Below are 15,581 nucleotides of genomic sequence, written 5' to 3' on the forward strand. Positions count from 1 at the left end.
TTAATCCCAGCACTGGGAAGGCAGAGGCAGGTGGAGATGAGTTACAGGCCAGCCTGGTCTATAAAGTAAGTTCCAGGAAAGTTGAGCTACATAGTGAGACTCTTATCTCAAAAAACAAAAATAAAATAAAACTAAACAAAGAAATGTAAAAAAAGGAACTTTTGACATTAAATAAATATTGGGGCTTATATAAAGAATACCACAGCAGACATTACCTAGAAGCAAAGGGTGACTAGGGAAAAGGAATATGTAAAGCTATAGAGAATATTCAGTAGGCTTCTAGGGAGATTATCAGTAAAATTGAAGTTTGGCACTCAGTGCTCAAAGCAATAATGCCTAGCTGGGTATGGCAGGCAGATCTCTGTGAGTTCCAGGCAGCCGGGACTACATAGTGAAATCCTGTTTCAACAATAGCCAAAGAAAGAAAGAAAGAAAGAGAGAAAGAAAGAAAAGAAAAGAAAGTCATCCATGTCTTGTCTACTGTTGTCTTTTCAAGATAAGATCTCAGATTCACTCTGGAACCAAGACTACTACTAGCCTTGAGCTCTAGATCATTTGCCCCCATTTTTCTAGTGCTGGTCTCTGTATAATTTCTGTGTTGATGTGTTTTGTTCCTTGCCATGTTGTATAAGATTGCCAGTAATATGAAGCTTGTGTACCAGAGTGTGTGAGAGAGTTGCTGGAGACTGAACCTTGGGCCTTGGCCTGCTGTTCATGTGCTCTTACCAACTGAGCTACAACCTCTGCCTGGCTTGATTCCATGCCTCTACCAATTGCCAGATTAATGATTTGATTATAAAACTGTTAAAATAAACTGAGTATCATCATTCATGCATCTAATTCCAGCACTCAAAAGACTGAGGCAGGAGGTTTGCCATGAGTTTGAGGCCATCTTAGGCTGCATAGTACGTTGAAAGTCATCCGAGGATACAAAGCAAAAACCGGTCTTTAAAAACAACAAAACATTGTTATTTATAAGATTTTCATATGTTCCACTGGCTATTCAGATTGAAAAAGAAATCAGTTGCTTTAGCCATATTTCTTTTTCCTCAGTGCTGGGATTATAGGAGTGTACCACCATTACATTTTTGTTGTTGTTGTTTTCTTGGAGTAATTCACAAATTGTTGGGTATTTAATATACCTGGCTTTTGACCACTAAAGATTGTTTAGGCTCTCTTCAATCGTTTACTTTAAGAGTGCCCAATGGTGTGCTGGAGAGATGACTCAGGGATGAAGAATACATGCTGTTCTTTTGCAGAGAATTCAAGTTTGGTTCTGTGGTCACCAGTATCCATGTTGGGCCACTCACAGTGACCTGTAACACCATCTCCAGAGAGAATGGATGTCTCTGCCATTCATAGGCACCTGCACTTACTCAAATCCCTCCCTACACCCACACATACACATTTAAAAATAATAAAAATAAATCTTTTTAAAAATCATTAAAAATTTCCTGTGAGATTGGGGATTATTCTGGTGGAGCACATGCTTATCATGTGTGAAACACTGGGTCTTCACCCCTTTCCAACACACACACTGAACTATACTATCCAGCCCACCCTATGTTATCTGTATGTGGTTCACTGACTCACAGCATTCCACCTGCCTCAGCCTCTCCAGAATTTAAGACCTATGGCACTATACCTAGCAGGTTTTTTGCTTTGAGAATCATATCTTCTTTTTTCCTGTTTTTGATTTTTTCCAGGCCATGAGCCTTTTCCCTGTATCAGGTCTTCTTTTCACTTAATATCACCTTCCATGTTCCCAGGGCTCTGAGATAAAGTATGAGAGGTATTTTGTGAAGTTTACAGGTTTTTTTGGTCTTTTTTTTTTTTTTAATTTTTTACATATTTCTATCTGTACTAGGTTTATTAGGTAGTACTTTTTACAAGCAGCAGTTTTTCTTCATGTATGCCTCAGACTAAAATTGATGCTCTTAGAAAAGTGAACTAATTGAGCCAGTGACCCAGAGTGATTGACACATAGGGTTGTATACTTGTTCTTTCATTGAATACATTGTAAAGTGTGCCATTGATTTGTTACTTTGCTTCTCCTTAGGAAATTCAGTTTTGAAAAGCTGGGTGAATGGGACACAGCTTTTATCCCAGCACTGGGGAGGCAGCTGTCTCTGAAACAAAGGAATAGTATAAAAATTAAAAATTTTAAATTCAGTTTTGCAATACTTAGTTCTTTAGTTCTTGAGCTTCTTCCCAAGCTTACCTTGAGTTGAAGACTATTGTTCTTGGCTCTTGAGCAGAAATACTAGAGAAACCAGCAAGTCACATAGCAGTGCTTATAGTGGTCCTTGGACCTATTCATTCTTCCCAGCACTTCTGTATCTGTTGAATTTCTAAGAGGGAACAGTTTTGACAGTCATTGTTTTGGCACAGTAATGCAGCAAGCTGTGCTTTAAATTTTCATAGTCAAGAAATAGAGTGATTACCTTTTACAAGTGTTTTATTCCTTAATACCCTTTAACTTAGAAGGAGTCATTTTATTGACTTGCTTTCTTCAATTGATTTCCAGTATTTCTATCTTACATGTATTTTGACATATTTAAAATAGCTTTGTCATTTGACAGCCTATGCACATACTATTTTTAGGTGACTTTTTATAATTAGAAGTGCTTCATTTGTTAACTGTCTTTCAGCTCTTAAAACTCTGTGTACCTTGTGTGTTTGTCCTTACGAAAACCACAGCTTAGAGTGCCATGTGCTTCATACTGTTTTAAAAGCAAAAGATAATCAACATTTTCTCCTCTCCTCCTTCCTTCCCTTCCATCTCAGAGTTCCAAGTACTGAGACTGTTGGTAATTGGTAGAGGTTTTTGGTGGTTGTTTTAATTTTTTTGTTTGTTTGTTTTAAGACGAGATCTCTATGTTGCCCTGTCTATTGTGGAACTCATTATGTAGACCATGCTGGCTTTGAACTCAGAGATCTGCTTGCCTCTGCCTCTCGGGTACTGGGACTAAAGGAATGTACCACCTGGCCTGTGCTGGTAGAGTTTTTAATTTAGGAGAAAATACAAAATTGTAATGGAGGTAAGTGTTTGTAAGTTTGACACTAATAACATAAGAACTTGTATACTGTTTACTTCAGAAAGAAACACACAGATCTTTTTGGTTATAGTTTTATTTCATAAAATGATGCTCTATGTACAGAGTGTGATATAGGTTATTTTTGCTAATAAAATGTAAGAATTATGCGTTTGTGAGCTTTTACAAGTGGACAGAGACAGTTTACATTTAAGTTACTGTATGTATACACACACACATATATACACACATATCCCCCTTTACATACATGTGATAGTTAGAGGACAACTTGTAAGAGTCAGGTCTTTCCATTACAGTCATCAGCCTTGGAAGCATGTGTGGTGATATATTGTGTCCCCCAATATATTGTGCATCCTAATAAACTTATCTGGGGTCAGAGGACAGAACAGTCACTAGATAGACATAGAGGCCAGAAAATGGTGGCACACATGCCTTTAAACCTATCACTTGGGAGGCAGAGATCCATCTGGATCTCTTGTGAGTTCAAAGCCACACTGGAAACAGCCAGGCATGGTGACTCACACCTTTAATCCCAGGCAGTGATGGCAGAAAGCAGAAAGGTATATAAGGCGTGAAAACCAGGAACTAGAGCTGGTTAAGCTTTTAGGCTTTTGAGCAGCAGTTCGGCTGAGATCCATTTGGATGAGGACTCAGAGGCTTCCAGTCTGAGGAAACAGGATCAGCTGAGGAATTGGCGAGGTGAGAAAGCTGTGGCTTGTTCTGCTTCTCTGATCTTCCAGCTTTAACCCAATACCTGGCTCCGGGTTTGTTTTTATTAATAAGGCCTTTTAAGATTCGTGCTACAGGCATGCACTTTACTTGCTGAGCCATCTTGCCAGCCCTAATTTAGGAGTGTGTGGTGTGTGTATGTGTTATTATTTTATTATTTTGTGTGTACCAGTGTTTTGCCTGCGTGTATCTAGTCAATACTTGCATGCATGCAGTACTGGTGGAGGCCAGAAGGGTGTGTCAGATTCCCTGGGATTGGAGTTACACAAGGTTGTGAACCTCCTTTCATCAAGAATAGTTTTGGGAAGGAGTGAGCGTGAGGTAGAACACTTGTCTCATATGCTCAAGGTTCTGGGTTTAATCTTAAAAATAACTAGTTTGGGCCTAGATAACTTAATTATTTAAAAATTGTTTTTAAAATTATGTGTTATTTTTTATATAGTATTTTTTACTCATTGATAATTTTATATAGGTACACAATTTTTTTAAAATGTATAATTTTATCTTCATTGGTGTTTAGCCGGCATGTATGTCTGGGTGAGGGTGTCAAAAACTCTGGAGCTGGGGTGAGCTGCCATGTGGGTGCTGGGAATTGAACTTAGGTCCTCTGAAAGCACAGCCAGTGCTCTTAACTGCTGACTATCTATCCAGCCCCTGATTTTTGTTTTTTTTTGAGACAGGGTCTTACTTATTATATAGGCCTGGCTGGCTTGGAGCTCTCTGTGTAGACAGGTTGGCCTCTAACTCACACAGGTCCACCTTCCTCTGCCTCCTGAGTACTGGAATTAAAGGCCTGCACCATCACACTGGACCCTATACACAAAGTATTGTTAATCAAATTCACCCTCACTCCTCCTTTCTGACTCCCAGCTTTCTTCCCATGTTGCCTTCCAACTTGATGTCCTTTGAAAAATAAATTTTAAGTATTTTTCCTTTTTAAATTATTTTAAGGCTACCATGTAGCAGTATACTCTATTTTCATAGTAACACACCTCTAGGAAAAGTTTGTTATTTTTTAGGGCGGTATGGGTAGGATCTTGCTGTGTAGTCCAGGCAGGACTCCAGCTCCCAGCAGTCCTGCCACCACACCAGGCCTGGTACTTGTTTTTGATTATCTTTGTGTCACTGTCCCACTTCCATTTGTGGTTTAGTGATGGAGCCCAGGTTTAGTGATGGTTTAGTGATGGAGCCCAGCACTTGCTAGGTAAGTGTTATACCACTGAGATATACCCTAGCCTGGCTTTCTGTATTGATTCATCAAAGAGTTACTTGCTTTTGATGTCTTTGTTTTTGAGACAGATCTTGCTTTATAGCCTCAAAGTCACAGTCCTGCTACCTCTGCTTCCCCAGGGCTGGGATTACACCACACTTGGTTTACAGAGGGCCATTTAAATTACTACTATGATGGTTAAGATTACTTAAATCTTTTATTCTTCCCTTTCCTCATTCACTACATAAAAATAACACATTCCAGAGTCTGGAGTGTCTTATTGCTTATGAATGATCTGGATCCAAAATTTGATAGATAATGAAATGATAAAAGTAATTTCCCCAGTGACCTGTCACTTAAGTCATTTTCATCAGTTATTTCATAAATAAACACTGATTATTAATGGGGTATTTGTAGTGATTTCTAAAACTATTTAAAGAACATTGTATTTACTTTTAAACTATTCTACCTTTATTCAAGAATTAGAGAATAAGTAGTTGAATTTTGTTAAAGTTCTTGATAGTATTTCTACCAAGGGTTGTGTTTTTGCTACCAGGATTTTTCAAAAAACAAATATAACCAGTCTTTTTAGAGCAATTAAAAATATTCACAGGCTGGAGAGATGGCTCAGCAATTAAGAGAATGTGCTGTTTTTCCAGAGGACCCAGGTTAGGTTTCTAGCACCCATGTCAGGCAGCTCACAACTGCTCGTAACTTAAGGTCTAGGGGATCTGATGCCTTCTTCAGGTCTCCATGGGTGCCCTTCCCCCCATATTTAAAAATAGTTCAAATTACCGGCAGTAGTGGTGTATACCTTTAATACAGAGGCAGGTGGATCTCTGTGCGTTTGAGGCCAGCCTGGTCTACAAAGCAAGTTCTAGAACTGTTACACAGAGAAACCCTGCCTCGAAAAAAAAAGTTCAAATTGTTCAAATTTTGAAGTTATTATACTAATTTTACCTGAGAAGGAAATGTGATATCAGTAACATTTTATTTTAGAGGAATACTTTAATTTTAATGAAAAATTAGTGCTGACATTGCCACCATGATGATGATGTACTTTATTTATAACTGATGAAATAATCTGAATGACTATGAAAAATATGACTAATAACTGAACAATATTAGACTTTGAAAGATGGGTGATAGAAAATGTTTGACTGACTAAAGGTGAGTTAGCTTAGATAGCTTAGATTGAGAAAAAGAAGGTAAAATTAACTGACTTCTACATGAAGAAATTGGTACTTGGTTAGGGAAAAAAATACTATTAAAGAGTTCAAGGCAGGTAAAGATGGAGTGTGCCATTGTTACTGTTTCCCAATTCATGTGTGAAAAAAGCAATCAGAATTACCTTGACATGAAATTTTAGTTCAGTTGAGGCTATGAATACTTCTGGGCTTATTGTTATTTTTAATGTATCGTATACTATGTGTTTTGGGGGCTTAAGAATTAATCTTGGGACTGGAGAGATGGCTCAGTGATTAAGAGCACCGCCTCTTCTTTCAGAGGACATGGGTTTGATTCCCAGTACCCACATGGCGACTCACAACCATCTGTGTGTAACTCTAGCCCCAGAGGATCCTATATCGTCTTTTGACATCCATGGGCACCAGGCATGCAGTGATATAAACCACCCATACACATAAAATAAAAAATTCTTTAAAAAATAAAATAAAATAATGCTAATCTTATCTTGATAGCTACATGAAACTAAGAGCCAGGCTATAAAAAACCTTCACGATTTTGAAGTTTGAGTCTTAGTAACTGAAAGCAGAAGTGTTGACCTTCTTGTTCTGTACAATCCTGGTACAATCAGAGTATATTAGTGCCATCATGAGGAAATTGGGGTGTGGAGAAGAAAATTCACATGGAGCTGAAACAGGAACAAGAGTTTAAGAATTCACTTTTTGTATCATTAAAAAGAAATTTCTCATTTGTGTGTGATGTCCTGAATCATAAATTCATGGCTGCTAGGCAGAACTGCTGTCAAAGCAAAATGAGAACAAGTTTTTATTCCTATGAAATTAAAAGTGTAATGATTTGCAAAATACGAATTTAAAATTGTTGATATTTTCTGTGGTGCCTAATAATTCTTGACTACATAACAGCTTTCAATATATTATCTCAGCTAATTTTTATACTAGCTTTATGAGAGGGTACGTATTATTTGTTACAATGAAAAGTACTAAGCTGTAATATTACATTCCTAGGAACAGTAGAATTAGAATTCAAAATCAGATTCAGATTTGTCTGACTTTTAGGTTCAAACTGAAGCACTGTGTACTCCATGGCCTTATTTTTTAAGTGAACAATACCATTTCTAAGAGAAAATGGGTTGTGAGAGACCCCATCCAAAGCTTTTAGTCACTCTGTAGAAGATCCCTTTTTTAAAAATTAGCAGTTTGACTTATCAGTTTAGTATTATAAATTTCCAACAATTGGGAAATTATGTAGTGATTAGTCAATCCCCCTTTTAAAAAAAATTAGTAAGATGTGGTCTAGTAGCATCTAGCCTTAACCTTTTATTTTATTTTTAAACAGAAACATTGTTCCCTTCATCTTGAGAGATTACAAGAATCACAAAAGGTCACTATACAGATATCACAGGTTAGAGAGATTGTACCCTTTTCTGAATAAAGAGCATAAATTCCATGGTGCAGGCCTTATGTGGAAGAAGGGGTTGGAACTGACTTTATGTGAATGAAATCACAATCTACAACCCTTGACTCTGTAAGAAGTTACTATAGAAGTAGGTGTTATCATTAACTTCCTGTGCTTGTTTCTAGAATGAAGGCAACACTTAGCTGTGCAGTCTTTAATGGCTTGCTTTTTGGAATAGTTTCTTTCTTGGTGTAGGAAGTTACTTAGGAGAAGTAGCAGGTTTTCTGTAACATTTAAATCTGAAATCAGTTGTTTACTAAACTAGTAAAATCAGTGGAAAGTTAATGTGAGCACAGACATTAGGAAGTGGCAGAGTCATATATCTTTTCCTTAAAAGATACCTTTAAAGTCTGAGCTTAAATTGGACTACTTTCTAAACCTACATCCTGATTCTATAACTTGTTACTAACTGGTTCTTCAATCTGAACTGAAAGAAGATCCAAGACATCTGTTTGTTCCCCTGATAAAAAGCATTTATTGAGTATTTTAAGCAAACAGAAAGAAGTTTAATTATCCCTGCAAATTTGAACAGCCTTATTAGAATAGAAGCACATTGGGTATCCTGGAGTAATTAGAGAAAAGTTTATCTTCACTCACTCTTTTTTCACTAGGTAAACTTAGATGCCCAGTAAACTATTTCCTAATTGTCTGGCTTTTTGTGTGAGAGAGAAAAGAGCTGTTCTCTGGGGATCAGAACAATGCTTCTTGATATTTTCTGTTTTCTAGTGTAAAAGTTACCCTGTGAGTTACTTACTGATTCCCCCCCCCCTCCCCGGAGTTTGAAAGTGAAAGGTGATGCTTACAGCAACTAGTTAATAACAAGATTGAAGTTTTCTTTCTAGGTTGAAGTTACACAATATATTGGGAGCTTGTTTTATTCTGTTCCTTGGCATTTCCTTGTAGTTTAGTAATTAAGCTTTCAGAGAAATTGGTCAGACCTCTGGACTTGAAGAATTTCAGAAGGGTTAATAATAAAATGTCTGAAACCTTAGTACCCCTATCCTGCCCTTGAATTTTGGGCATGTTTCTGTTTCTATCTGTATTTATCATACTTTAACTAGTCACAGATTTGTTTTAAATTTCAGTTCATGATACTCCTTTGTTTTGTTTTGTTTTGTTTGCATTTGACCAGTTTTAACTGTTGTCTAGTTGATATCTTAAATATTCCATTTTGGTCATGTATTTAAACCGGTATCCATGGCCTTTTCATTGAAATTCATGTGAGTTCATTTTGCTCACCTAATTTTATGAGTGGCTGTTCAAACAGATGGTTGTTTTTAATAATTGTTACTAGAAGTAAAATGCATTGGAAGGTTAAATAACTCTTTTAAGTTGATTGACAAGACTTATACCAGTTGCTGGTAGAAGCACACCGTTATTATATTCTATTTTATATTTTGATGTAAAAGTACTATAGTAAAAATTACGATTTAGAATTTTCAGCCATTGGGCTTACTTTGTGTTAAATATGGCCATTGTTACCTACTTTGTAAAGACTAAAAGGGATTTATTCTTTTTCCAGTATGTTTTCTTCCGTTTATTTATCATAAAAAAAATGAGCAAAATTAGGGCAGAGGAAAAAGCAGATTAAGAAGTCTAGGTAGATTATCCTTGTAATTCTGTCTTTAGCAAAGAGAAGGTTTAGTTATTACATGTAAACATATAATATCTGAATGTATGTATCTCTGAGATATGGGATGTAGAATTAGCTGTGTTCTTTAAATACCCCAATGTAATTTATTAAATGGCTTTTTTCCCTCCAGTTCTGTAGAAAATGTTCTCAAAACACTCGTGAAAAGCTGCCGACCGTAAGTAGTTCTCAATTTATAAAGCCTCTTGTTTACCTGTGGGCCTTCCCCCATCTTTAGTGTACTTTGAAGAGGAAGTTAAAGGTATAAGTAGTTTCTGATCTTGTAGTGCTAGTCATTGAGCACACCACAGTATTCCTAGCTCCTGATTGAATTTTTACTTCTTTTTTAAAAAGTTAATTTATTTTGTGTGTGTGTGTGTGTGTGTGTGTGTGTGTGTGTGTGTGTGTGTGTGTGAGAGAGAGAGAGAGAGAGAGAGAGAGAGAGAGAGAGAGAGAGAGAGAGAGAGAGAGAGATGCACCTTGGCACATGAGTAGAGACCAGAGGACGATGTTATGAAATATGTTTTTGTCCTTCCATCTTACCTGGGTTCCAGGGATTAAACTCAGGTTGTCAGGTTTGCATGGCAAGTAACTGCTGAGCCATCTCATTGACCTTTAAGTTTTTAATTAGTATTACTTTGCTAATAACTGACTGAAAAATTAGGAAAAGAAATTTGATATATAAGGTCCTTGAAGGTAGAACATAGTTCATTGATGATGGTTTTGTTTTAAATTGCAATTTGCTACATTAGTACCTGGCACAAATTGCTTGGTAAACTCAATAGAAGTGTTAATAGAAATGTAATGTTATTTTTCATATAAAATAATAAAGTATGCTTTTTAAGTTAACAAAGGTTTATGAAAATATGATAGGTTATATGGGTCAAATGTATAAGTTGACTTCTTTGGAAAGAATCCAAATTTCTCAGTTATAGTACTTTATACCTCATATTGATTGGTTGATTGAGAAGTAGAAATAGTGTCTCAAGTTGCCATGTTGACTTTCAACTCCTGGCCATGCTACCTCCATCTCTTAGTGCTAGTATTATAAGTACGCACCTCCTCCCCGCCCTCAACCCTCCCCTCCCCCATTTCTTTATTATACCTTTTTAGATGCATTTAACAATTTACATGTGGCCTCTTTAAATCATGTACCTTCATTTTGTGTGTGTGTGTGAGAGTCTTAGGATTTTAAGTCTTTAAATTGCAAGGATGCTCCTGACATTTTTACAGAATTGCAGAATATCAGAGTCTGTAGAACCATGACTTCCTACTCCCCTCTGGTATGAGGAGGACCTTTGGGCCCATGAGGATGCATGGTACCCAGAGACTCATCTAAAATGTCCCAGAGATTCCTGGGCTGGTACCTCTATCTTATTGTTACTGATTATTTATCCCTACATAGACTTGATTTTTACTAAGAATTTTTCAGTTGCTGTTACTTAACACAAAGAAATCAAAACCACAATTATGTTTTCCATGTTGAATTCTATAGACAGCTTAAGGAGCAGTGTTTTTCAACCTCAAAGCATCTTTCTGAGAGTCCGCTAGATGAAAAGAATTACTTTCTCCTAAGTTTGGTGGAGTATTTATTCTGTCTTTATAAACGTGTACTTATTGTGGGATATCTTGACATTTCTAGTGTGGTATCTTATGAAGTATATTCTCTTCTCCCACAAGACTCTTCTCTTTTGCTGATGGGAACAAACTTAGGAACTCATGTGTGCGGGGCAAGTGGTGCTAATTCTCTAAGCCCTTTCTCCCCTTTCTATCATTCATATATGAGTGTTTTAATCCAATGGTCAGATACATGGAAACTTTTTTTTCCCCAGATATTTTCCAGCAGATGCAACAGCAGAAATGTTAGAAGAATGGCGGCCTTTAATGTGTCCTTTTGATGTAACAATGCAAAAGGCCATCACTTATTTTGAAATATTTCTTCCTACCTCCCTTCCTCCAGAAATGCATCATAAAGGTTTTAAGTAAGTGTGCATATTTGACATATTCTAGAATAAAGCAGTACCAAGAATTAGCAAGAAGCTAAAAAAAAAAAAAAGTGCAGTGCATTTATCCTATTTATTATATTCCAAGTATGAAGGCTAAAAGAGTTGTGCATGTGATTGTAAAGAAAGTAATGCTTATATGACAAGCCCATTGAAAATGACAGTTTTTAAGAAATCTGAAGAGGAAAAAAAATAGAACAGTGATAATGGAAAAATGTTAGAAAAGGAGAAAAGCAAATGACATAAGGGAGAAAATTGTGGCAGTTGTTCAGTAAGAGTGTACAATAATTAACAATTCAGGACATTTACTAGATGAGATTATATTTTACAGCACAAATAAACAGGGGAGGAGAATACTCAGACAAAAACCATGCCTTTGTTCCATTAAGTTTGAAACTTTCAGTATCGTTTTTTTCTAAGTTGTATAGTTATCAGTAAGAAGAGTAGATTTAGAAGTACAAAGAATACCTGGCTTTGAACCACTTTCTATAGTCATTTGCTGTTCATAACAATGTTTTTCTTCTTCAGACTTTGGTTTGATGAATTAATTGGCCTTTGGGTTTCAGTGCAGAATCTCCCACAGTGGGAGGGGGTAAGTCTTTTGTTTATCCCCTTCTGTAGTATTAAATTCGGAGATAAATAGATCATTTAGTAAATAACTCCTGTTTCTTAGAATTTCTTCTAATAATGTTGTTAATTCCTTTTCTTTCTTTTTTAAAGGTGTGTGTGTGTGTGTGTGTGTGTGTGTGTGTGTGTGTGTGTGTGTGTGTGTATCTGTCTATGTGGGTATGTGCATGTGAATACAGATGTCTGAGGAGGCTAGAGGCATCTCATCCCCTAAAGCTGGAGCTCTGAGTATTTGGTTTTGGTTTTGCAGTGCTAGAACAGTCTTAATGGAGAGCTGAGTGTATAGGTGATGGGGTGCAGGTTCCAGGTGCCTATTTCTACCTCTGCCACCTCTGTCCAGCCATCAAAGACTGTGTCCTTGTGGTTCAGCACTAGACTGGGGGTGAGACCTGGCTCCTTCAGTACCTCAAAGCACAGCCTGACTCTCAGAAATGGTGACCTCCACAACACTCCCACTTGGGGCACTTCCTGGTGGCTGCATGTGCCCAGAAGCTCTGGCTCAATCTATAGGAACATCATGGAGGGCTCAGAAACATCAGGGGGCAGTAAAGGACTGAGGAATACCCAAGCTGGTGACTAAACTGGTGCCACTTGAACTTGGAGGGTAAATATAGTCCTTGTCATAGGTAGAACAGCAGTGGGGCTTTTCTGTACAGGTATTTTTGAGCCACCAGATGTGGGTGTTAGAACCCGAATTGAGTCCTCTTCAAGAGGGTTGTGGTGCTCCTCAACCATGGAGCCATCTCCCCAGGCCCAGTTAATTTTTTTTCATCTTACTATTTTTTAACAGAAGTAGACAAGCATGCATTATAAAGTGCATGGCTGCTGTTTGCTTTCATTAGTACTTATTATAGGTACTGTTGAACATTTGTTGGAGATATATGTATAAATTTTCCTTTCAACTTTCATTGTGCATAATGCTTTGTGATTTTTTTTCCTTTGGAGGAGTATTTTTGTTGCAGTTGATTTTATGTGGGTGGCATGAATCAGATCTTAAATTTGGAAGTTTTGAAAAATCTAAGTCAAACTATATACATTGTTCTAATGATTGCTGAGAAGAACAAATGAGCTGGGCATGGCTGCACACACCTGTAATCCCAGCACGTAGGAGGCTGAGGCAGGAGTATCATAAGTTCAAGACCATTTTGCTACATAGTAAGAACCATCTCAAGAAAATAAGCAAATAAACATAAAAGAATGGGGGATTATAACTGATGTTTAAAAATAACAAATACATCAACTTAACATTATCTTGTTTTTGTTTACTTTCAGCAATTAGTAAATCTCTTTGCTCGATTGGCTACAGATAATATAGGGTACATAGATTGGGATCCATATGTACCAAAGGTAATTAGAACATTTGAATATGTGTATCATAGTCCTGTTACTAACATTATGTGTAAAGGGGAATTTCTTTTAAATATTTATTTATTTATGTACTTTTGTGTATATGGGTGTTTTTTCTGTATGTACATTTACACACCAGAAGAAGGTATCATATTCCATGGGACTACAGTTGTGAGCCACCATGTGGGTGCTGGGAATTGAAATGAGGACCTCTGGAAGAATAGCCAGTGTTCTTAACTGCTGAGCCAGCCCTCAATTTTTTTTTTTTTTTTTTAGCCCTAATGTCAGGTACTATATCTGTCTTACAGTGGAGGACATGAATTATAACTTTCAGAATGAATAATTCAAAAAGTAGTAATTATTAGGAATACTGTGAATATTAAAATTACTAGGAATATCATGAATTCATTCCTTCCAAAGAATTTTCTGTGCTAAATTAGATTGCATTCTACAGTGTTAACCACTCCCCCACACTTAGTAATTAAAGCTAGAATATCTCTAGAGTTGTATTATTCCAGCTGCAGTAGAATTTTTTGCAAAGCCTTGCAGGAGGTGGGAGTTGATGTTAAAGCAGGACTAGGATTCAGCAGAAAGGTCCTAGCTGACTTTGCTTGTATTCTTCTCCACTGTAGCTTTTAAAAACTGACGGACAGAAGCAGGCCCCACCTCCTCTCATTTGGGCCCCTATCAGTAATGATAGCTTTAAAATATAAACTTAGTTGTGTTAAAATACAGTTATTACATGCTGCCTAATATACAGAGTCTTAAGGAGGACTTCAAGACTTCAAGGTTTGAAGAGTGAAAGTGGCCTGTCAGACACTTTTCATTAGGGCTGCTGCTGTTAAGCATCTTTGGCATAGAATGGGAGCATGGGAAAGTAATATGTATGTATGCAGAAGGTAAAAGGCTTCATGTTTAACTGCAATATCTTCATTTTTTTCTTTTATGTTTAACTATAAATATCTCATTGTTTGAGTACATGAACTCAGCTGCTTCCTATCTGTGGCCTGTGACCTCAGAACATCATATAATAAATCTGTTATATCTACTTTCTAATGAATAAAGGAAATTATTAGACACCATAATTTTGCTTAGAGTCCCATGAAAAAAGAGTGTATTTAAGACTAATACCTAACACTCACCTAGCTGTTTAAGGACTTATTTTGATACTTATAAACTTTTTTATTCATGTATTTTGTTTTGTTTTGTTTTGCTTTAAAAGATATTTACAAGAATTCTGAGAAGCCTGAACCTCCCAGTGGGAAGCAGTCAAGTGTTAGTCCCAAGATTTTTGACAAATGCTTATGATATAGGACATGCTGTAATTTGGATCACTGCAATGATGGTTTGTAGTAAACTATATGTTTTATAAATTTTACCAGTACTTTCTTTAACCTTCTGATTCAAGCCCATGTTAATAACTTGGTTGATCGCTTGATTGTCAAATAATTTTCTTCTCTCTTCTTTCTTTCCTATTCCTTCCCTTCTCCCCTCCCTTTCCCCTTCCCTCCTCCCCTCCCTTTCCCCTTCCCTCTCTTTCCCCTTCCCCCCTCCCCTCCCTTTCCCTCTTCCCCTCCCTTTCCCCTTCCCATTTCTTTCTTCTCCTACCCCCTCTTTTCCCCTCCCTTCCCTCTACTTTTGCTGGGGATTGAACCCAGAGCCTTGTACCTGATAAGATTCAACTATTTCCTGATATGATATTAATGTGGTTATGATCCATCACTTATAAATTTCCAAATGGATTTCAGCTTCATCTTTCAAATATAAATACACTTTTAAAGCATCTTTATATTAAAATTATAGGATTTATTTTACTATTTCTATTGCTCCTTGAATTGTTCTATATTTGATAATGTTTTTGTGGAAAAGAGAGAGTGTTCATACAAATTTACAGTGAAATATTGAAACTCTCCCATTGTTACATAGAGAGGACTTCGGGTTTCTTTTTCTGATTATTCAAAGGAGAAAAAAAATTGAATTTTATTATGGAGGTTTCACTGAATTGGGTAATGTCAACCTTGAGTTAATTTTGTTCTTGTTTTCCTAACACACTTCTCACTAGAAATTTCCTTTTGTAATGTGAAAGTTTAATAAAAAACCAGTTACAGTAATTATTCTATCAGAAGTTTGAAACTTGTGATACAGTGTTGCTGTTGAATCATTTTGGTTTCTTGAGTAGTTGGCCTCTTCTGGTTTCTATATTGAGAAACACAGACATTGGCTTCATTTGAGTTGGAAGGCATGTTCCTAAATAACAGTTTTTGTTGTTGTTGTTGTTTTGTTTTTTGAAACTTGAGGGTAAGGTTTAGACAGGGTCT

General features: G+C 36.7%; 1 protein-coding gene across 2 annotated transcripts in view; it reads left to right on the plus strand.

Moving 5' to 3' along the window:
• The window catches only part of Psme4 (proteasome activator subunit 4), a 141,302-nt gene that overhangs the window by 34,915 nt on the left and 90,806 nt on the right, over window positions 1–15,581 (plus strand). The window contains exons 4-9 of one of the 2 annotated variants that reach the window (XM_042285507.2): window positions 7,537–7,602; window positions 9,420–9,464; window positions 11,119–11,268; window positions 11,818–11,881; window positions 13,189–13,263; window positions 14,486–14,608. In XM_042285507.2, the coding sequence (XP_042141441.1) occupies window positions 7,537–7,602; window positions 9,420–9,464; window positions 11,119–11,268; window positions 11,818–11,881; window positions 13,189–13,263; window positions 14,486–14,608 (523 nt within the window). The remainder of the gene's footprint in view (window positions 1–7,536; window positions 7,603–9,419; window positions 9,465–11,118; window positions 11,269–11,817; window positions 11,882–13,188; window positions 13,264–14,485; window positions 14,609–15,581) is intronic. The other variant, XM_006996211.3, reaches the window with a different exon arrangement.

This window comes from Peromyscus maniculatus, chromosome 10, assembly GCF_049852395.1.
Source record: "Peromyscus maniculatus bairdii isolate BWxNUB_F1_BW_parent chromosome 10, HU_Pman_BW_mat_3.1, whole genome shotgun sequence".
In the NCBI taxonomy this organism is placed as follows: domain Eukaryota; kingdom Metazoa; phylum Chordata; class Mammalia; order Rodentia; family Cricetidae; genus Peromyscus; species Peromyscus maniculatus.